General features: G+C 39.2%; 1 protein-coding gene across 6 annotated transcripts in view; it reads left to right on the plus strand.

Annotated features, from left to right (window-relative positions):
* Window positions 1-22,191, plus strand: part of STAMBPL1 (STAM binding protein like 1) — a 137,468-nt gene that overhangs the window by 14,378 nt on the left and 100,899 nt on the right. For 2 of the 6 annotated variants that reach the window (NM_001133369.1, XM_024253099.3), the window contains 3 exon segments: window positions 13,207-13,289; window positions 16,990-17,207; window positions 20,249-20,324. In NM_001133369.1, coding sequence (NP_001126841.1) covers window positions 13,260-13,289; window positions 16,990-17,207; window positions 20,249-20,324 — 324 coding nt within the window. In that variant the 5' untranslated portion in view covers window positions 13,207-13,259. 6 annotated transcript variants of the gene reach the window in all.

Here is a 22,191-nt window from a genome sequence, read left to right on the forward strand (position 1 = left end):
TATGTTGTGTCTTGGTTTTCGTTGGTTTCAAAGAACATCTTTATTTCTGCCTTCATTTCGTTATGTACCCAGTAGTCATTCAGGAGTAGGTTGTTCAGTTTCCATGTAGTTGAGCGGTTTTGAGTGAGTGAGTTATTCCCGAGTTCTAGTTTGATTGCACTGTAGTCTGAGAGACAGTTTGTTATAATTTCTGTTCTTTTGCATTTGCTGAGGAGAGCTTTACTTCCAAGTATGTGGTCAATTTTGGAATAGGTGTGGTGTGGTGTGCTGAAAAAAAGGTATATTCTGTTGATTTGGGGTGGAGAGTTCTGTAGATGTCTATTAGGTCCACTTGGTGCAGAGCTGAGTTCAATTCCTGGGTATCCTTGTTGACTTTCTGTCTTGTTGATCTATCTAATGCTGACAGTGGGGTGTTAAAGTCTCCCATTATTATTGTGTGGGAGTCTAAGTCTCTTTGTAGGTCACTCAGGACTTGCTTTATGAATCTGGGTGCTCCTGTATTGGGTGCATATGTATTTAGGATAGTTAGCTCCTCTTGTTGAATTGATCCCTTTACCATTATGTAATGGCCTTCTTTGTCTCTTTTGATCTTTGTTGGTTTAAAGTCTGTTTTATCAGAGACTAGGATTGCAACACCTGCCTTTTTTTGTTTTCCATTTGCTTGGTAGATCTTCCTCCATCCTTTTATTTTGAGCCTATGTGTGTCTCTGCACGTGAGATGGGTTTCCTGAATACAGCACACTGATGGGTCTTGACTCTTTATCTAATTTGCCAGTCTGTGTCTTTTAATTGGAGCATTTAGTCCATTTACATTTAAAGTTAATATTGTTATGTGTGAATTTGATCCTGTCATTATGATGTTAGCTGGTTATTTTGCTCGTTAGTTGATGCAGTTTCTTCCTAGTCTCGATGGTCTTTACATTTTGGCATGATTTTTCAGCGGCTGGTACAGGTTGTGCCTTTCCATGTTTAGTGCTTCCTTCAGGAGCTCTTTTAGGGCAGGCCTGGTGGTGACAAAATCTCTCAGCATTTGCTTGTCTGTAAAGTATTTTATTTCTCCTTCACTTATGAAGCTTAGTTTGGCTGGATATGAAATTCTGGGCTGAAAATTCTTTTCTTTAAGAATGTTGAATATTGGCCTCCACTCTCTTCTGGCTTGTAGAGTTTCTGGTGAGAGATCTGCTGTTAGTCTGATGGGCTTCCGTTTGTGGGTAACCCGACCTTTCTTTCTGGCTGCCCTTAACATTTTTTCCTTCATTTCAACTTTGGTGAATCTGACAATTATGTGTCTTGGAGTTGCTCTTCTCGAGGAGTATCTTTGTGGTGTTCTCTGTATTTCCTGAATCTGAATGTTGGCCTGCCTTGCTAGATTGGGGAAGTTCTCCTGGATAATATCCTGCAGAGTGTTTTCCAACTTGGTTCCATTCTCCCCATCACTTTCAGGTACACCAATCAGACGCAGATTTGGTCTTTTCACATAGTCCCATATTTCTTGGAGGCTTTGTTCATTTCTTTTTATTCTTTTTTCTCTAAACTTCCCTTCTCGCTTCATTTCATTCTTTTCATCTTCTGTCATTGATACCCTTTCTTCCAGTTGATTGCATCGGCTCCTGAGGCATCTTCATTCTTCACGTAGTTCTCGAGCCTTGGGTTTCAGCTCCGTCAGCTCCTTTAAGCACTTCTCTGTATTGGTTATTCTAGTTATACATTCGTCTAAAGTTTTTTCAAAGTTTTCAACTTTTTTGCCTTTGGTTTGAATTTCCTCCTGTAGCTCGGAGTAGTTTGATCGTCTGAAGCCTTCTTCTCTCAACTCGTCAAAGTCATTCTCCATCCAGCTTTGTTCCGTTGCTGGTGAGGAACTGTGTTCTTTTGGAGGAGGAGAGGCACTCTGCTTTTTAGAGTTTCCAGTTTTTCTGCTCTGTTTTTTCCCCATCTTTGTGGTTTTATCTACTTGTGGTCTTTGATGATGGTAATGTACAGATGGGTTTTTGATGTGGATGTCCTTTCTGTTTGTTAGTTTTCCTTCTAACAGACAGGACCCTCAGCTGCAGGTCTGTTGGAGTTTGCTAGAGGTCCACTCCCGACCCTGTTTGCCTGGGTATCAGCAGCGGTGTCTGCAGAACCACGGAATTTCGTGATCCACGACTGCTGCTGTCTGATTGTTCCTCTGGAAGTTTTGTCTCAGAGGAGTACCCAGCCGTGGGAGGTGTCAGTCTGCCCCTACTGGCGGGTGCCTCCCAGTTAGGCTGCTCGGGGGTCCGGGGTCAGGGACCCATTTGCGGAGGCAGTCTGCCCATTCTCAGGTCTCCAGCTGCGTGCTGGGAGAACCACTGCTCTCCTCAAAGCTGTCAGACAGGGACATTTAAGTCTGCGGTGGTTACTGCTGTCTTTTTATTTGTCTGTGCCCTGCCCCCAGAAGTGGAGCCTACAGAGGCAGGCAGGCCTCCTTGAGCTGTGGTGGGCTCCAGGGAGTTTGAGCTTCCTGGCTGCTTTGTTTACCTAAGCGAGCCTGGGCAATGGCAGGCGCCCCTCCCCCAGGCTCGCTGCCACCTTGCAGTTTGATCTCAGACTGCTGTGCTAGCAATCAGTGAGACTCCATGGGCGTAGGACCCTCCGAGCCAGGTGCGGGATATAATCTCCTGGTGCGCCGTTTCCTAAGCCCATTGGAAAAGCGCAGTATTCAGGTGGGAGTGACCCGATTTTCCAGGTGCCATCTGTCGCCCCTGGAAAGGGAACTCCCTGACCCCTTGCGCTTCCCGAGTGAGGGAATGCCTCGCCCTGCTTCGGCTGGCGCACGGTGCGCTGCACCTACTGTCCTGCGCCCACTGTCAGGCACTCTCTAGTGAGATGAACCCGGTACCTCAGATGGAAATGCAGAAATCACCTGTCTTCTGCGTCGCTCACGCTGGGAGCTGTAGACTGGAGCTGTTCCTATTCGGCCATCTTGGCTCCTCCCCGAAAAATGGCCACTTTCAAACACCAGAATATTTGTCTCAGGGAAAAAAATCTTCAGATGCTAAAATTAGTGGGCAATGGTATATTTGCATAGTTTCCCTACAAAATACTTTTCAATTATAAAGAGAAAAATAGTATCGTGGAGAAACCTGACAGATATAAATTAAACAAATATCAAGATTAACATCATTAATAATTGAACAAATCAATAACATATGTTTCCTGATACATCATGAAGGATACACCATCACTTATAAGGTATTTTTTGCCAAAAAAATGTATAACTCTCGTTGTTTTCTGTATTTTATCTTTGTCACAGTTACCACAATCTTTATTAGATAATTGTTTATTATTTTTAAACCTCTCTGCCCCATTCCTGGTCCCTAGCAGAATGTAAGGTCCATAAAAGCACAAAGTAGGGGCTTTATAAGTAACATTGAATAAATGAATGAATAAATAAATTTATTTGGAGCTATCAATTTTTACAGGAAAGTTCCATTTAGCCTCGGATTGTATTGAATGAAAAATCACAGTTGGGTATCCTGGTGGAAATGGATGGAGGACATTTGAAGGTAGAATGCTAAAGCTCAAATTAAGCTGAAGCCATGAAAAAAAAAAAGGTGTCTTATAGAATAAAGGTATATCAAGAGAAAAAGATGGAATATTAATATTTGAGATGGAGGGTGAAGGAGGAGAAAGGAAACACCTCCACTTCAGAGAGGCCAAGGCAGGAGTTGATTTTAAATACAGAAAGTTTAGCTGATCAGGGCCAGGTGCTTAGTGGGGGTTTGTAACTGTTTAATGCAGTGAATCTCAAGTTTTAATGTGCATAAAAACATCCTGGGCTGCTTGATTAAAAACTAGAGATCCCTGGGGCACCCTTCCCAGAAATTTTGACTCAGTGGGGCCTAGAAATCTGTGGGGTTTGTGTGTGTGTGTGTGTGTGTGTGTGTGTGTGTGTGTGGCCAGCACACCCCTCCTCCACCAAGTCATTGTAATGCAGGCAGGTTATGCAGGAACCACTCCCAGAGGGAACATGGCATCCAAATCAGGGGGATGTCAGCTCTAGGGTAGGAAGGTAGGAAGGAGATGAGTGGTGAGCAAATTTGAACAGCAGATGACCACTTGCTAACAACTTTGCCAGAATAAGGAGCTCTTCAAGAAAACTCTTTAAAATGGATTGCCAGGGAACGTTAAGAAGGAAACTGCCTTTTCTGTTTCTGCCTGCTGCTTTGAAGAGATTGTCCAGTGCAAAACCAAACGTATGAATACAGCCTCTGCTGCGACATGTTAAACAGTTAAGATTCTTGTGGTTGGAGAACACTGGAGAAGCAGTGGATGAGAAGTACTTCAGGATGGCCCTCTTTTGCTTTTGAATAATAGTGCTGGACTCAGTTCATTTTGTAGGACTACTGTCCTTAAGAAAGTTATGAAAATTAAATAAAATTGATTAATAATGCCCAAGGACTAACTCCATTTCTGAGCTTTCAGGCAACTGACAGGCAGGAAAATGATGCTATTTCAAACATTTGTTTGTGACTCATTATACTTCATTGAACTAAGTATCTTTTGGATAGTATTTTCTTGAAAGCAAATTGCAATAAAAAAGGAAGTATATTAAAATGTACATTAAAGTTTAGTGCCTTATGGGTAGCTTATCTTTAGAAATGCATTATTTCCAGGAATGTTTAGTATTTTAACAGGAGGAGAGCACAGTTAGCAAGTTCATATGAATTTGTGGTGAAAAAATATCTGTGTACAAATATGAATCTCTCTCCAGCACCTCAAATTCATTTGCCAGGTGTTTTATAATGCATATTAATTGAATCATCACATTTAGAAAAGAATCTAAAATTAGCACATTGATGAGCATATGAAATGCCTTTCATATAGCACAAAAGTGTAGAATTTATATTAAAAACCAGCAAATATTTTGAATTGAACTGTGTCTAGATAGAATAATTATGGATTTGAATTTCTTAACTACATATACCATGTAGTCAGTCCACAGACACTGAATCATTCTGCTGATGAAACAAATGAAGGGGGCTGGGCATGGTGGCTCATACCTGTAATCCCAGTACTTTGGGAGGCCGAGGCGGGCGGATCACCTGAGGTCAGGAGTTCGAGACCAGCCTGGCCAACATAGTGAAACCTCGCCTCTACTAAAAATACAAAATTAGCCAGGCATGGTAGCGCATGCCTGTAATCCCCGCTACTCAGGAAGCTGGAAGAGGAGAATCGCTTGAACCTAGGAAGCGGAGGTTGCAGTGAGCTGAGATTGCGCCATTGCACTCCAGCCTGGGCAACAAGAGTGAAATTTCCTCTCCAAAAAAAAAAAAAAAAAAAAAAAATTTGAAGGGAATGAATGTCCTTTTATTTCTTTGGCAGGGAGGAGATTATGAATCAGATATTTGTAATGCTGAACTGAAATCTTCATTTCCACAGTAAATTTTGTCATTCTTGTCCAAGGCCCAAGGATGTGACCTTCTCTTGGATTTTCCTGATTACTATGAGAGGCCAGTCGTTAGTGTTGCTGTATGACTGTGAGTATGAGCCCTGAACTCCTGTGCACCTAGAGTCCCTGCTCTGTCATTTGCTTGAGTTACTTATCTCTTCTAGGCTTTAGTTTTCTTATCTGTAAAATGGAAATCATGGTCGTAATCATTTGTTGCGTGTTTACTGGCACCAAGCATTGTGCTATATGTTTTACAAGCATTATCTCACTTCACCTTCTCAGTACCCCTATTCATTATCAACCTCATTTGCAGTTTGGGAAGCTGCAATTCTGCAGTTAGTGGTTCCTGGAGCCAGAATTTGAATTCAGATGTTCTAACCCTGGAGACTGCATGTCTAATCCCAAGGCCCAACTACCTCCTATTGGAAAAGGCTAACTGAGATCATGTGTGTTCATGCATCCAGTTAGCCAGGGAAGGAAAGCATTCTGTTAATGGTACCTATTGTTATTATACAGTTTTTTTTTTTTTTTTTTTTGGCTATCTTTTTCTATTGAAGGCGACATAGTACCTTGCCTGCCCAGAATTCAGCTCACTCTTACCTAGAAGACAGTCTGGAAAAAAACAAGTAAGATAAAAGGCTTTTTGAGCAGCAAAATTAGAAATCATGTAGCGCATTTGCTGTAATCAGCAGGTGGTTCACTCACAGAAGATCTCTCCTGATGCACACCTAGTCTATACTTTCATTCCGTAAATAATCTCAAATAATTTTATCAGTGAGAGAAAATAGATTAAAGGAGGAAAAAGACCGAAGTCAAGAAGTTTAGTAAATAAGTTGCCTTTTAATTGATTTTTTTCTAAATGAATGACAGATTAAACGGAGCAAATTAGAAATGGAGGGAAGCATTGTTAATGTTGAATTATGAAGAAAGGGTTAATGTTTCTATTTTAAGTTAAGGAGTAAATAATATATCTTGGAACTGTTTCCTTCAAAAATATTTAAATCTCACAACATTTTATGATTATTATTTACTATTTTACTATTCAGAATCATCTCTTTTGTCATGGGATTCATATAGCTAAATATTTTCTTATATTTCCAGAGGAATCCTATACTAATTAGGGAGCATATTACAGAATCCTAAGAGTGCCTTATGTAATGGCATTTTAAATCTTATATAATAACAATTTAGAAGAGAACGGTTGCACGGTAAGATCAGCAGCTCAGCCATGTGAGCAAGGAGCCAGGCTCATTCCACCCTTGGGCTCTGCCATCCTCCAGACACTGGCTGTCCTTGGACTTGACCCTTCTAGGTTGCAAAATGGCTGCTGCCTTTTAAGACTTATGTGAAGTCACATGTTCAGCTGATGAAAAGGCATATATTCCCTAGGATGTCTCTTTGTATTAGAGAAGAAAATTTCTCACAGAATCCTCCCAACAGATTTCCCCTCAGGTCTCATTGTCCAATATTTGGTCACTTGCCAACCAGCCAAGTCCTGACTACAAGGGAGACTGAGAAAGTGACTATCTCTAGGGGGACTGGGCCCTGCTGGTGAGGAAGAAGTAGTGGTGGCTAGGGGATAGATCACTGTCTGTCAAAAGTTCATTGCAAAGAAGCAAGTAGTTACACATCAGCCAACCATCTGATATCTGTAATAGAAGTCAACTTTTAGCAGAGGTCATTAACCTCACCTCTCCAACATTTGCTGTGAGAAAGAACTGATTTTCTTTGAGTTTCTTCCTGCAAGCTGGGAACTATAATGGAACTTTATTACCTCATTTAAGCTTTAGTTGAATTCTTCTGGAAAGCTATTGTTGTCCCTATTTAATAGATGAAGATAAGGTGCACAAAAAGGTTAAATAAGCTGCTGTAGCAGTCCCAACTAGTGATAGAAACTGGACCCTCCTAAAGTAGTATATGGCCCCCAAACCTGAGCTCTTTGTGCTAAGGGCACCGAACCACTTCATCTTGGTGGCTGGATAAAAACTTTGTATTACACTATGCAAAATAATTATTTTGTGGCCCAGTGTGTGACTTGCTTGCACTCAGAGTAGCCTAGATCTACCTCAGAGTAATTTAACACATGCATCAGGAGTGGTTTATTTAATCATCTTTCCTGTAACAACTGCATTCTTACTCATTGATCTAATATAAACCATTCTGTTGTGACTGGTATATTTAATGTGCAATATACCTCTAGAAGTAACAGAGAAGCACCTGGCACCTAGTAAATGATAATATATGGTACTTACAAATATAGGGAAAAAATCCAATAAAAGCTATTTCTAATATTATGATCATTTCATTTTTATCTTATCAATATTTTAGTAAAGATTATTTATCATCTAGGTCACAGCATATTTCTGATTGCAGATATTACAGAAGATAAGTGTGAAAACAAATCAATGTAATCTTTGTTTTTGATGTCTGAATTTTTAAAATCCTTCAAAAGGGACATGAAGGGTGGGCCTAGATTTATTTATTTTTCCTGAAGTAGGGCCCAATCTGTAAGACTGTGACTCAGGAGATCCTTCTTTGTGTCTGTCATTTAAGACATGGGAATGACCCTTTACCTCCCTTTATCTAAATCAGATTAGGTCATTGCAGCCTACAGTCTGAGTTACAATAATTTTCTTTGTCTACTTCCAACTGAGTAAATTGCACCATGTTCTTCCTGGAAAACATGACCACTAACCCAGTGGCTGTTGGTTTGGCCAATTAGAAATGAGACTGCTGGAGGTGGTATAAGGTGCTCTGTCCTCTCTTAACTGCCAGTGGGCCACACCTACTTATCCAGGTCACTAGGGCACTCAAGTCAAAAGAAGTGCCTGGGAGAAAATGGCACATTTGGGTGATGGTCTCGCTGGCTGTTTACTGTATGCTGAGTCTCTTAGGAGACCGTTCACTGCCTGGTAGTCACCTCCTTTCTGAATTCTGGAAAATATTTCTCTGTGGATGAAAATGGGTCAGGATTCTGAACTTTGCCACACACACACACACACACACACTATTTTAAGAAAAAGAAAGAAAAGAAAAGGAAATTAAGGCTGAAAAAATCACAAAATAAGCACCATGCTAGGTCAGATATTTTCCTCTGTTCATTCTTGCATTGTTTGCTGCTGATTTTAAAGGGCAGAATTGTTGAGACTCTTCAATGTTTCCATGGGGGCTTCAGACTTGGAGACATTACAGGGACACAAAAGCCAAGAGGATTTTGCTATGGTTATATAGAGAATAAACTGTTACAAGCTCAGAGCTGTGAAATACCAATTTGGAGAGGATACTTACCCCCTCCCGGGCCACTTATGGATGAGACGGCATTTTTGCCACATCCCCTCTGGGCACAGTCGACTTCTCGGTTGGTTCTGGGAGCTACTTGTTAGCTGAATCTCTGGGACAGGGATTGGCCTCCATGTGCTCATTGTAAATATGTATGGTTCTGACACCATGATTCCCCACATTCTTGTGAGTCGGATTAACAGAAAGCAGACACTCCCCTACTCCTCTATAAAAGGTCAGATTAAAGAAAAAAAATGATGATGTCTTTGGAGGTTATGGTCAGGAAAAGGGGAAAAGGGGCTAGCAATAAAAGCAAGAAGGCAAGAGCTCTGAAGCAAGAACTCTCAAGAGATGTCTTACAGGTTAAATGGATCACAAGGCTGTAGTTCAGATGTTCATATGTTATCAAGCCACAAGAATGTGAGGTAGAGGTTAGGGAGTAGGCTGAGATTAAAGCGGGCATTTCTGATGAATGTTTTCCATTAGTTTTAAGCCACTCTAAAAGCAGCGAAGTGTGGCCGTGACAAGCACCCTGCCGAATGAGTAAAGTAAACCTTGGAGGGGGCTCAGTAAAGGATATTTAGCAAGCAAATGATAGAGCCTAGACTCAACACCCAGGCTTATCTCACTCCAAAGGCTGTTTGCACCGTGTGCTTTATAGCACTTTGGACTTCCACTTTGGAGAGGGAATTTATTTTATTTTTGCATGATACTGAATACTTCCCATTAGTTAGCATCTGTGGGTCTCAAGTACTATGAGGTGAAGTACCTCTTACTGTACCCTCAGTTCAAATTTTCTAATTGTTTTGGTAAGACCACAGTAGCACAAATGGAAAGTGGTACTTGTTGTTAATTTTTCCTGTTTTAGATTCTCCTGGCCTACTTTATTTCTGATTAGATTGAGGTAGCATGGTGAGTTTTTGTTTTGTTTATTTGTTTGCATTGTTGATCTAGAGCCATGGTTTTCAAACTTTATTGGTCTTGGAACCCCTTTACACACTTAATTACTAAGGACACTAAAAAGCTTTGTTTATGTGAGTTATATCTATTTATATTTACTCTATTAAAAATCAAAACAGACATTTATAAGAGTATGCAAGTAAGCATTCCATTAACTCTTGTACCCTCTGGAAATCTCCCCTATACAACTGTGAAAGATTGATATTTAAAAAGTCAAATAATGTTTTACTAGTATTATAAAAGTAATATTGACCTCACAGTCTCCCTGACAGGATCGTGGGGAACGTGGACCACATTTTGAGAGCCACTGAACTAGAAAACATACCTGTTTATGTTGATCTTGCAATTGTTTATAATGCAACTGTAAGTGCCAGGACTAGGGGGCAAAAGATAAAGGAATTAAGACAGGACCATCAGCTAATAAATGGTTAAAAAAGTTGACTGACCAGTCTGTGAACTTCTTTCATCTTAGATTTCAGGGGAGTTGGCTTCTATTTCTGAATTATTAATATATTCATATGGGGGAGTGAATAGTTTTTATCTATAGTAATTTAATAAACTCTGATGTTTAAGATATGTTTATACATTTCATACATATAGAAGCTCATTACAGAAATGTTTGTTTCGTTGTTTCTGCTCACACTTAGCATTGTTTTCTGGTCACCCAGCCCTGAATCCACCTTTCCTCTCTTGACATGTCCCACTGCCTCCTACAGGAGGATAAAGTGCTAGATATTTACATCTTCGGCCATCTTTTCAGCCAGGCTGCAGGCATGGGACCCAGACTCTGCCAGTCAGACACCTGCATCTCATGCTTTGAAATAGAAACTAGAGACATGCAGAAGTACGGTGGCTGCACATCGTTCCCAGGGCAGCAGCTAGTTGCTGGAGTTGCTGGTGTTGGTAGTAGAAGCTGTAGAATCCCCTGTTCATCAAGTGATAGAGATAGCAGAGGTGTTTTCACCAGACCAATGCTGCTGTGTAGTCTGGGGCAGTTTTCTTGGATATGTGGCTTCCAAACCTGATTTCTCTGGCCCTCCTAGAAGTTTGTGTTTTTTTCATTATCCTTCTATGAATTCAAGAGTCAGACCTTTGCCTGCAATTAAGAATCCTGCTTAATTCATTCTGAAATGCAGTGTCTCTCAAAGTATTGTTTGGAAACCTCATGTATTGGAATCACTGGGCCATATCTGACAATACCTACTTGTGGGCTTAAAACCGATGGATTCAGAATCCTTAGGGTGGGTCTTAGGAGACTGCATTTTAAACAGATCTCAGGTTTATGTGATTTTAGATGCAGTAAAATGTAAAAACCGCTATCCTAATATTTTCAACCTTTTAAATTCTATGCTGTCTCTTTATGGATCTGAGCAATCATCAAAAGAAATAATTCTACTTTTTAAATATTTTATTTTATTTTATTTTTGAGCTGGAGTCTCGCTCTGTCACCCAGGCTGGAGTGCAGTGGTGCCATCTCAGCTCACTGAATCCTCCACCCCATGGATTCAAGCAATTCTCCTGCCTCAGCCTCCCTAGTAGCTGGGATTACAGGTGTGCGCTACCATGCCTGGCTAATTTTTGTATTTTCAGTAGAGACGGAGTTTCACCATGTTGCCCAGGCTGGTCTTGAACTCCTGACCTCAGGCGATCCGCCCATCTCGGCCTCCCAAATTGCTGGGATTACAGACGTGAATCACTGTGTCTGGCCAATTCTACTCTTTTATAAGGCCCCAATAAATGACTTACTAGTGTTTTCTTGTTCTCCTCCCTCTCCGGCTTCACGTTCCCCATAAGCCTTTGCTCTGTCTTTTTAACGCTTTTAACGTCTTTTTTTCCTGGTTTATTTCTTCTGACTGAGAAGTATTAATTCCTCAGTTGGGATTGCCTACATTCAGTGGTGCCAAAATTGTTAACTCAGCTTCTAAACTACACTGTGATGAACCATGGTTTTTCTTTCTTGGGCATTTTTTAACCTGCAGGCTTAGAGCTCAATGTTTACTCCAGGGATTACTGGAGACAATGGAGGGGAAAGACTGGAATACAAGAGTAATTTTTCTTGAAGGGTTCCTCCACCATGGATTTAGGTCAGAAAATAGCACTGGAGCTGTTGATTGATCTACTTCTGAGATTTCTAGAATCACTGAATATTATAACTGAAAAGAATCCATCTTAACCCCTTGTTTCCTAAATGAGAAACTGAGGAGAAGACCCATGTTCAAAGTCATCTAAGTGATGAGTGGGGTATAAAGGACAAAATAAACTTAAAAGTGGAAAGTGGTGATACAGAGCTTCACCTAAACTAGCATAAAAAGGATGGGAATTACTAATATTTATTGAATTAATATTTAAACTTGGGTACATTCACTTGACTTCTCTGAGCCTCAGTTGTCTCAACTATAAAATAAAGATTCTAGTAATAGCTAACATTGATAAAATATTGACTGTATGCTAGGAGCTATTGATACTCTAAGGACTTTATGTGCTAACTCATTTGATCCTAGAACAACCACATGATGTAGGAACCACTGTTTCTCCCATTCTGTAGATGCACAGAAAGGCTATATAACTTCCCTGCAGTCACACAGCTAAACATATTTGTTTTCTATTGCTGCTTTACAAATTTTTATGAAATTAATGGCTTAAATATACATGTGTTATCTTGCTGCTTTTTGGTTCAGGAGTCTAGGCACAGCTTATCTAGGTCCTCTGCTCATGGTCTCACAAGGCAGCAATTGACTTGTTGACATGGACTAGAGTCTCATCAGAGGCTTGCAGTCGTCTTCCAAGCTTGTATGGTCATTGGCAGAATTAATTTCTTTGCAGCTTTGGAACTTGTGGTGGCTGAGTCTTTAAGGCCAGCAGGAGAGAATCTACTTCTTTTAAAGGTCTTACCTGATTAGATCCAGACCACTCAGGATTATTTTTCTTTTGATTAACTTAACATTATTAGGGAGATTCATATATCTACAATATCTCTTCATCTTTGCCATATGATTCAACATAATCATGGGAATAATATTCCATGACCTTTGCTATCTTCTATTGGTTAGAAGCCAACTACAGGTCTTAACCACACTCAAGCAGAGAGGATTACACAAACATACAGATATTAAGGGGCAGGAATCACGGAGCTATCTTAGAATTCTGCCTGTCGTATTTCTAAGGTTGAGTTTAAATCCAGACCGGCTCTAGGTTTAACAGTCCATGCTTCTAATCAATATTATCTTCTTTATTCCTTTGAAGAAAGCGAACCTACTTTATAACCTTGCATAGAGTTCTAAGTAAGGTATCCCCCAGCAGATCCATACTGGGTGCCAGTCAAATGTGAATTATTTTCACACCTTCACTTTTAAAGGTCAGCTTCAAGAAACTATAACCACTTGCAGTTTTGTATTTTCAGGAAGAGATTTCTAACAGTCTGTCTAAACACTCAGGTTATATAAGTTATTTCAATTTGTTCCTGTTTGTCTGAGGCAGAGATAACCCTGGGGTTTGGGATTTCAAACTTGGGTCTCAAAAAATAACTTTAGTTCTGCTTCTTGTTTTTGAAACAGATGAAGTGATTGAGAAGAAACAGTGAACATCCTCATTTCACAGATAAGACAACATGGATCAGCCTTTTACTGTGAATTCTCTGGTAGGTCACACCAGCTGATATCTAACATTTGGTTGGAAAGCCCAAAAAGAAGAACAGAAACATACAAATGTGAAATGAGTCACAATTACTTTAAGAAGTTTAGCACTTGTAGTTTTTCATCCATCTGTGTGGTTGTCTTCTTTGAGGAAGTGACTAATAAAGCTATCTTTGTAAGACTTAAAAATAAATTTTATCTTCCACAAAAGTCTAAAATTTTAGTTTATCTGGCTAGATTCCAGGAGTGTAGTCCTTTGGCAAAACATCGGAGAGAAGAATTTCAGAGTTGATATCTGAGGAGCTACTTAAAGGTCTGTGCCTCAGCTTCTTTATAGATAAGAATTGGAGGCTCACCTTGTATGGCGTTAACTGAGAAAAACATACATAACACCTAGGTATTGCTTTGGATCCTTGTGTAAATGTCTTTGTACTTGAAGCTCTTGTTCTTCTCACTTTTCCCCTCACTGCCCAGCACTGTGCACACTTTCTCTAGCTACATCACATGGGCTTATTCTGTGTCCTAGATCAGTCTCTGAGTGTGAATATAGACACATTATGTAATCTCCATGGCCCTGATTTTGTACTTTTTGCCCAATGACAATTGGAAACAATATTTTTTTATGCTCCTAGCCTACCAGGATGGTACGATAAATGGAAACTGTCATTCCCATTTTCCTCCTCTTGATGACACTCCCCAGCCACTCACGGTGACCTTGTAGGAGTAGCCCCATGAGCTGCAGTATAATATATACCCTGTACGCACAAAGACTAGCACCAGGACATAAAGAAAGAGAAGGCCTGGTTCTTGTACTGAAATAGGTTGTGACCTAATGTTTTTTCTTTTTTTTTTTTTTTGAGGCAGAGTCTTGCTCTTTCGCCCAGGCTGGAGTGCAGTGGCACGATGTCAGCTCACTGCAAGCTTCGCCTCCCAGGTTCATGCCATTCTCCTGCCTCAGCCTCCTGAGTAGTTGGGACTACAGGCTCCCGCCACCACGCCCAGCTAATTTTTTGTATTTTTAGTAGAGACGGGGTTTCACCGTGTTAGCCAATATGGTCTCCATCTCCTGACCTCGTGATCAGCCTGCCTCAGCCTCCCAGATTGCTGGGATTACAGGTGTGAGCCACCGCACCCTGCCCCTAATGTTTTTTCTTGACCAAGAAAGTCCTTCACAAAGCTTAGTTGTCTTCAGATATGTTTGGAAAGGTAGACAATTGCAGAAACATTTTCACTTTCTGTCCCCATTTTGTTGTCTATGGTTAATAAAGACTGACCCATTTCCACCTCTTCAGAGGAAGGAGTCATCCTTATGAGATGCCTTCTGTGTTTTTCTAGAATATTATATAACAATAATTAAAATTTTATTGTATATGTGACTGTAAAAATGAACACAAAGGCTTTTTATCTGGAAAATTTGTGTTTTCATCCAAGAAGCCTGCGTGCAAATGAAATATCATAGATTGATGAAGACTTTAGGTTATTTTCCAGCTTATCTTTAAAATCAGTTTTAAATTTGGGAAGGATGGGACCATTCCGAAGAGGAAAAATCAATCTAATTTTCATTTTCAGGGAAAAAAACTAATTATAATCTCTTGTTGCTTCCTTCTCTCACTTCTTTCTCTCTTTTATTTGATATACTTATTAATTATCACTTATGTGGCAGGGAATATGCTACATTCTAGGGAACAGAGATAAATGGAAAATGATCCCTTTTAAAACCCCAAGGAGTTCATAAGGGATCAGACACACTTGTACAGAAATAATTATAACTCAGTGTGGACTATATAGTAGTAAAATATGAACACATTACTTTTATACGTATGAGAGGCTGGAACCCCCTTTAGAGAACATTCTGATTTTCATAGTTTTTTGTCTAGTCATTTTTCTGATATCATTGAAGCAATTATCTGTGGTCAAATGGCAATATTTTCTTTTGGTGCTGTTGAGTTCTATAGGTGAGTGTGGTTAGAGAAAAGTGGATGGATTGCTGTAGGATTTGAGACATCTCAATTGGAAAAGACTATATACTGAAGCCTGAGGCTCAAAGTTCAGAAACTCCAATTTCTGTCTCTGATGTGGGGAAGGCACATAATAAAATGTACAAGGGACATGGTATGGTTCTTACTTAATGAAGCCTTGAGAAACAAGTTTATGGGTCTCTGGTTACATATTAAACCTTTAGGACCAAGAATCATTTCAGATCTCTGGGGTTCTGTTGCCTATAAAATTACCACCAAAGTAGACCAGATGGCATTGGAAGAACTCCAGATATCTAATTCACTATACCCTGCCCCTGAAGGTTGGCTCAGTAATTCATGGCCAGACTAAAAGTATGCTTACCTTCACTTCTTTTATAGCTTTCTACAGACTTGAATGCAGTGCTCCACCCACACAGTAGTCAGACTTGCAACCTACCCTTAACTGACCAAGGAGGCCTTGAGAAGCTAAATTTGCTCTAGGCTAACTCCGTTCTGGGAGCATCCAGCAATGGTAGAAGGGGTTGGTCTAAAGCCTTGCTTCTCAAACTGTGCATGCATAAGTACCTCTGGAAAGACAGATTAAAACATTGATTCTCCAGCCTAACTCCAGAGATCCTGACTGTAGGTCTGAGGTGAGACCTGTTAGGAATTTGCATTTGTAAGACACTCCCAGTTGATGCTGATGCTGCCAGTACATGGACCATGCTTTGAAACATGCTGATCTAAAGCAGGGGTCAGCAAACTATGGTCTAAGGGCCAAACCGCCCACTTGTTTTTATAAATAAAAATTTGGGGGACACAGCCAGGGTCATTTATTTCCATATTGTTTATGGTGACTTTCATGCTGAGAGCTGAATTCAAGTTGCAATGGAAACCATATAGCTAGCAGAGCCTAAGATACTTGCTATGTGGCATTTAACAGAGAAAATTTCCTTTCTGAAGCACTGACTTTTTATTGAATAATTATTCTGAATTGTATATGTTCTATGCTTTACCAAAAGTGTGTAGATGCTGTTTTTATTAACAAAATTCATATTACTATCACTGACATTTCTTAGTAACATATTATTTTCTTAGTCAAGGACTAATTTAACAGTGTAATTACTATTATCTGGAGGTCTGAGATTCTTTTTATGTTAAAAAAAAATGGGAGGGGCATTCTTATGCTTGAAAAGGCTTCTCCAGGACTTACTTGTGGTTTTTTTTTTTTTTTTTTTTTTTTTTTTTAACTCAGTGAAGATGCAGAGAGGCCCTGAAAACTTCTTACTAAACGACACTTATTCTGGAATAGAATTGAATCTTTATAGTAACTTGAATCCAAGTTACCTCCTTGGAGACCCTTCAGAGTAGACTAACATGAACCCTACAATGGCAGGAATTCATCTTATGACCTACTTCACATGATCCCAGATAGAGGCATGCACAGGGATATGAGGAGCAATGATATTTTACCTAAAATGACCTGAAACATTTGCATACCCTGAAACCTAAAGTGAGATCCCACTCCAATAAAACTGTATGTTTACCCTGGAGGTTTGTCTTTTTATTGTATAAACCACGTGTTTAAGCAAAAATGCTTTACTTTGGTTATATCATTAACTTATGAAAAGATTTCCTTAGGTAATGGTGTTAGTTTCCTCATAAAGAAAATACGTCCATAATATTAGTCATATCCTTTTCTTACTATAATCAACAATTAATCAGAGATTTAAATTTTGCTTTGCAGAAAAAGTTAGCTGCTATGCCTGACCATACAGATATTTCCCTAAGCCCAGAAGAGCGAGTCCGTGCCCTAAGCAAGCTTGGTTGTAATGTCACCATCAGTGAAGACATCACTCCACGACGTTACTTTAGGTCTGGAGTAGAGATGGAGAGGATGGCGTCTGTGTATTTGGAAGAAGGAAATTTGGAAAATGCCTTTGTTCTTTATAATAAATTTATAACGTAAGTGTTTTAAAGGCCTCTGAAGTGAGAAAATTGGAAAAATATTTACATAGTTATTTTGATGTGGCAGTTTGGGTATCAGTAATGTTTTCATACTCAGACCAATTGCACAGTCTCTAGGAGCATTAAAGGTTCCAGTTTTTAAATTACCAACTAATGTACTCACAGGCATCCCAACACCATCTCTGAGGCTTAGGGTCAGGGAGGGCAGGAGGCTCAGGGTTATCAGATTTCCTCTCCAAGGCCAGCACAGTAATCTATTTAATACATGTTTCACTCTTCATAAATATAATTTATTTTTTCATGCGATTTTCCCCGACTAAAATGGAAGCTTTATGAGAGCAGGAACTACAGTGCAGCTCCATTTACAGCACCTAGAACATGCCATCAACATTTGAAAAATTTGATTTGGTGGGTTGAGTCTAGGGGACAAGTTGGGAGACACAGGAAAGATCTGATTCAGGTTCAGGGATAGGTTCAGGAAACTCATTCAAGTTTCATATAGCACTTATTATTTCTTTTTAAAAAACATTTTATTTGGCTATTAAGAACACTGTGTACAAAAGAGCTGTCAAAATGTTGAGTAAAAGTGGCTACATCAAAACAGCCATGTCAAAGTATCATGTTTCCTATTAGACATATTTGTTAGTGACATATCCTAGTTTAAGAGTTAACAGAAATGGGACTTCGTCTTTCCTTACTATAAATCTGGTAACTTACTAGTTGAAAGGATGTCCTGTTATCAATAATTATATCTTCTAAGATGAACCTTCTTTTTTTATTTTAATTGAAAGTCACATGTCGATTACTTTTGCTAGCTTATTATTTATTAATTTTATTTAAGTTGACAAATAAAAATTATATATGTTTGTGGTATGCAACATGTTCTGATACATGTATGCTTATATTGTAGAATGACCAAGTCAAGACAATCAACATATTTATTACCTCACAGACCTTTTATTGAGACAGGGTCTCCCCGTTGCACAGGCTGAGTGCAGTGGCACAATCATAGCTCACTGCAGCCTCGACCTCCCTGGCTCAAGTGATCCTCCCACCTCAGCCTCCCGAGTAGCTAGGACTACAGGCATGTGTCACCATGCTCAGCTAATTTTTTATTTTTGTAGAGACGGGATCTTACTATGTTGCCCAGGCTGATCTCCAACTCCTGGATGCAAGTGATCCTCCTGCTTTGGCCTCCCAAAGTCCTGGGATTATAGGCATGAGCTACTGTGCCAGACCCAAGCTGCATAATTATGCAATACATTCTTATTAAGTATATTCATCATGTACACTGGACCTCCTGAACTTATTCCTCCTGTCTAACTGAAATTTTGTATCCTTTGACCAACATCTCACTTCCATCCTCAACCACTGGAACTCTGATAGCTACCATACTACTCTCTGCCCCGCTATGAATTCGACTATTTTAGATTCCTTCTACATTATAAGTGAGATCATGCAGTATTTGTGTTTCTGTGCCTGGCTTACTTCACATATAATTTCACTAGCTTAGTCAGGGGCTTAGCCTGAGAACATTTAAGAAGTTGAAAGATACAATATTTTAAAAATTGCCTTCCATGATTCTACCGAGGGCAAAATTAAAGACAGTTTACATGGTATGCAAAATTGAGATCTGCATTTTATTCAAGTTACTGAACTTGAAAATTTAGAGAATGATTGGCAACCTTCACTCTACCTGGGAAAATCACTTGTTTTTAGAAAGTTAAGTAATAAATATGAAATTAGAAGTTATTCTCCACCATTGATAGCCAAACTTTTCCAATAATTTTTGTTTCTGAATAAGTTACCAATTAATAATATTTCTTTTTCACCTTCTGCTCTGATCTTGCATATGTTCCTACGGAATTGTGAGCCTGGTGAAAGGGAAAAGGCCCCTATATCTCAGAATTACTGTGTAATCAAAATATTTGAATTCTCTTGTATTATTAGTTGTATGATAATTTGTAATTCCCTTATTCTTCCTGGGCCTTAGTTCCTCATCTACAAATGAAAGATTTATGGGAGAAAATCTCTGAGGTCCCCTCTGTTCTAAATGTCTTTGAATTTATTCTATGTGTAAAGGCTTAGATAGCTAACAACTTTTAAGGCTTCTTTAAGCCTTAATTTTCTCATTTAAAATGGGAATTATGCTAACATTTCTGTCTAACCTATAGCCTTGTCATCAGATGAAATTAAGTGATGAGTATATGTGTGTATGATTTGATTTACAGAATCAGTAAGTATAAGGCATATTATTTGATCAGAAATAGCATTTACAGCTCATTATGACTTATCAAGGAAGGGTTATTCATTCATTTTGCAAATATTTATTGAGCACTTATTATGAGCTGGATGCTATTCTTCAGGCTGAGTATACATCAGTGCATAAAAAAGAGAATTCCCTGCCTTTGTGGTAGCAGTTTCTTCACTTTACCTGGAAGCGATGCACCTGGTTTGCTGTAGGAATTTCCTTTCACTGCTGCTGTCTCTTGTTCCTCAAACGGTGACGAAAAATAATGAATTCCTAATTAGCAACTCCTAATTCACTAGGGATTCTGGTTGTCACTTTTCTTAGTTATGAGTTTTCAGTTAAGAGTTTTTTGATACACGATGGCGCTGCTGATTCATCAGTGGTCGTTTGAGTTTTTCTCAAGAGTGAGAAGGGATTTACATCACTCTTTCCATGCTCTGATATTTTTATGTGATTCTCTCTGTTGCTAGTAGTACGCAAAAGTAAGATGGTGCTCTTTTGGGGTTAAGCATGCAGTACCTGAAAAAGATCAAAGTGACTTGATCTGTTTAGAGACTACCTGACCTTAACCTTGTTAGCTTTGGTGCTTAGTTTGTTGAGCTTAACCATTAACACCAAAATAATACTCATGCCAGACTTTAGTGAAAAGGCAGATGGAAAGACTGAAGGTAAATGAATAACTTATTAAACATGCCATTTTTGAAAAAGGATGCTCATTCCCTTATTAGAAACCATTATTGAGCTTTTGCTGTCACATAATGCTAAGGCCATGTTTTCTCTCTCTTAGCTTGTTTGTAGAAAAGCTTCCTAACCATCGAGATTACCAGCAATGTGCAGTACCTGAAAAGCAGGATATTATGAAGGTATTGTGGGTTTTCTTCTCCACTGTGGAATCAAATGCTCCATAAGTATCCATTATTGATTCACCCTTCCCCTTCCTCCCCTTTCTCTTTCTCTTGAGAGTTTGAGCGCAAGAAATTCATTCCATTAACTATGATGTTTCGATTTTTTCTTAGACATTTAATGATCATCACTGAGCCAGTGTGGTTTGTCTAATTGATTCTGGGGGAAAAGAAAGAAAGAAAAACATTACCTAATGGCGATAGGAAGGAATTGTTTTACAATAATCTCTCCCAGAGATTAAGAGAATGTTGTATATTTCTCCGAACTTCTTTCAGACGGTCATTTTGGCTGCTTTTGATTATTTTATACAGCCCTGAACTCAATAACTATTTGAAAATTAGTGTTAGTTATTAAGGCAACCACAAAGTTCTAGCTATTTACATCTTGTAGAACTGGAATTATAGATTATAGAGTGTTGTGGGGGAAGCAGGAGGTGGTAGACTAAAATACTGTCAAGGAAAAAGTGTTGCAATTTATCATCAATTTTTTAATGATTTGTTTATCACCAATAATTGCTATATCTATAATTTTGGTCATGTCTAGCTGTGAATATATTCTTTTAAATAAACGTTTACAATGTTTCTCATCTATTTGTCTTTAATAGTTTGTGTTGGTCTTATATGAAGGAAGATAAAATCATGTACACAAAGCCAATTGCAGCATGAAATTTTAAATAATTTTTGAAAAACACTTTACCAAATAATGAAATAAACGCTTTCCTATGAGTCTTTTCAGACCTGAGGATGCATAAGCAAAATGCAGATTTTGTCAAATGGTCATCTGCATTATTTATTTATTTATGTATTTTGAGTCAGAGTCTTGCCCTGTCACCTAGGCTGGAGTGCAGTGGCGCAATCTCAGCTCACTGTAACGTCTGCCTCCTGGGTTCAAGCAGTTCTCCTGCCTCAGTCTCCTGAGTAGCTGGGATTACAGGTATTTGCCACCATGCCCAGCTAATTTTTGTATTTTTAATAGAGATGGGGTTTCACCATGTTGGCCAGGCTGGTCTCGAACTCCTGACCTCAAGTGATCCACCTGCCTCTGCCTCCCAAAGTGTTAGGATTACAGGCGTGAGCCACCGCGCCCAGCCAACTTTTTTAATGTCTACAGTCACTTACCTGAAGTATCATTTATTATCATGTCTTTGTGTAACATTTCCCCCCAGTTGTCTTGTTCATTCAACCTCAGAGAGTTCTGTTTGGAAACCAAAGGTGCCAGGCTGTCACGGTGACTCGTGTACTATAATTTAGGGTTATGCTTATTTTTTTTTGTAGGAGAAAAATTCTCCAAACCATATACATTTCCCTTGTTTATGCTTATTGAATAGATATATGAATAAATACATAAATGAATGACAAAGGATTAAGAGAATGGAAATTTGGTGAAAGAGCTAGAGTCAGGAGACTTGAGTTCCAGTCCTAAATGGGCCGCTAGCTGGTTGCATAATACCAAACAGGACTTTCAGTCTCTCCAGGCCTTTGTATCCTCAACTCTAAAAAAGAAGAGGTAGTTGGACTATATAAGAATTCCCAGATTTTCCTGCCATTAACAATCTCTGAGGAAGCTGTTTGAGATCCAGATTCCCAGACCCCTTCTCTAGAGGTGTTAATTCAGTAGATCTGGATTAGGCTTGGAGGGGGGGGTGGGTCTGTATTTTTATAAAAAGTGCCCCAGCTGTTCTTTTTATAGTCTAGCATGTCTAGAAATCCCTATCCACCATATATTCTCTCACATCCTTTCTAATTCTGATGCTACATGATTTATGTACTATAGAACAAGTCGTTGATCTCAAACTCACTGGCTACAAATGGGGTACCACAAAGGTAG

The sequence above is a fragment of the Pongo abelii genome, chromosome 8 (genome assembly GCF_028885655.2).
Source record: "Pongo abelii isolate AG06213 chromosome 8, NHGRI_mPonAbe1-v2.0_pri, whole genome shotgun sequence".
In the NCBI taxonomy this organism is placed as follows: domain Eukaryota; kingdom Metazoa; phylum Chordata; class Mammalia; order Primates; family Hominidae; genus Pongo; species Pongo abelii.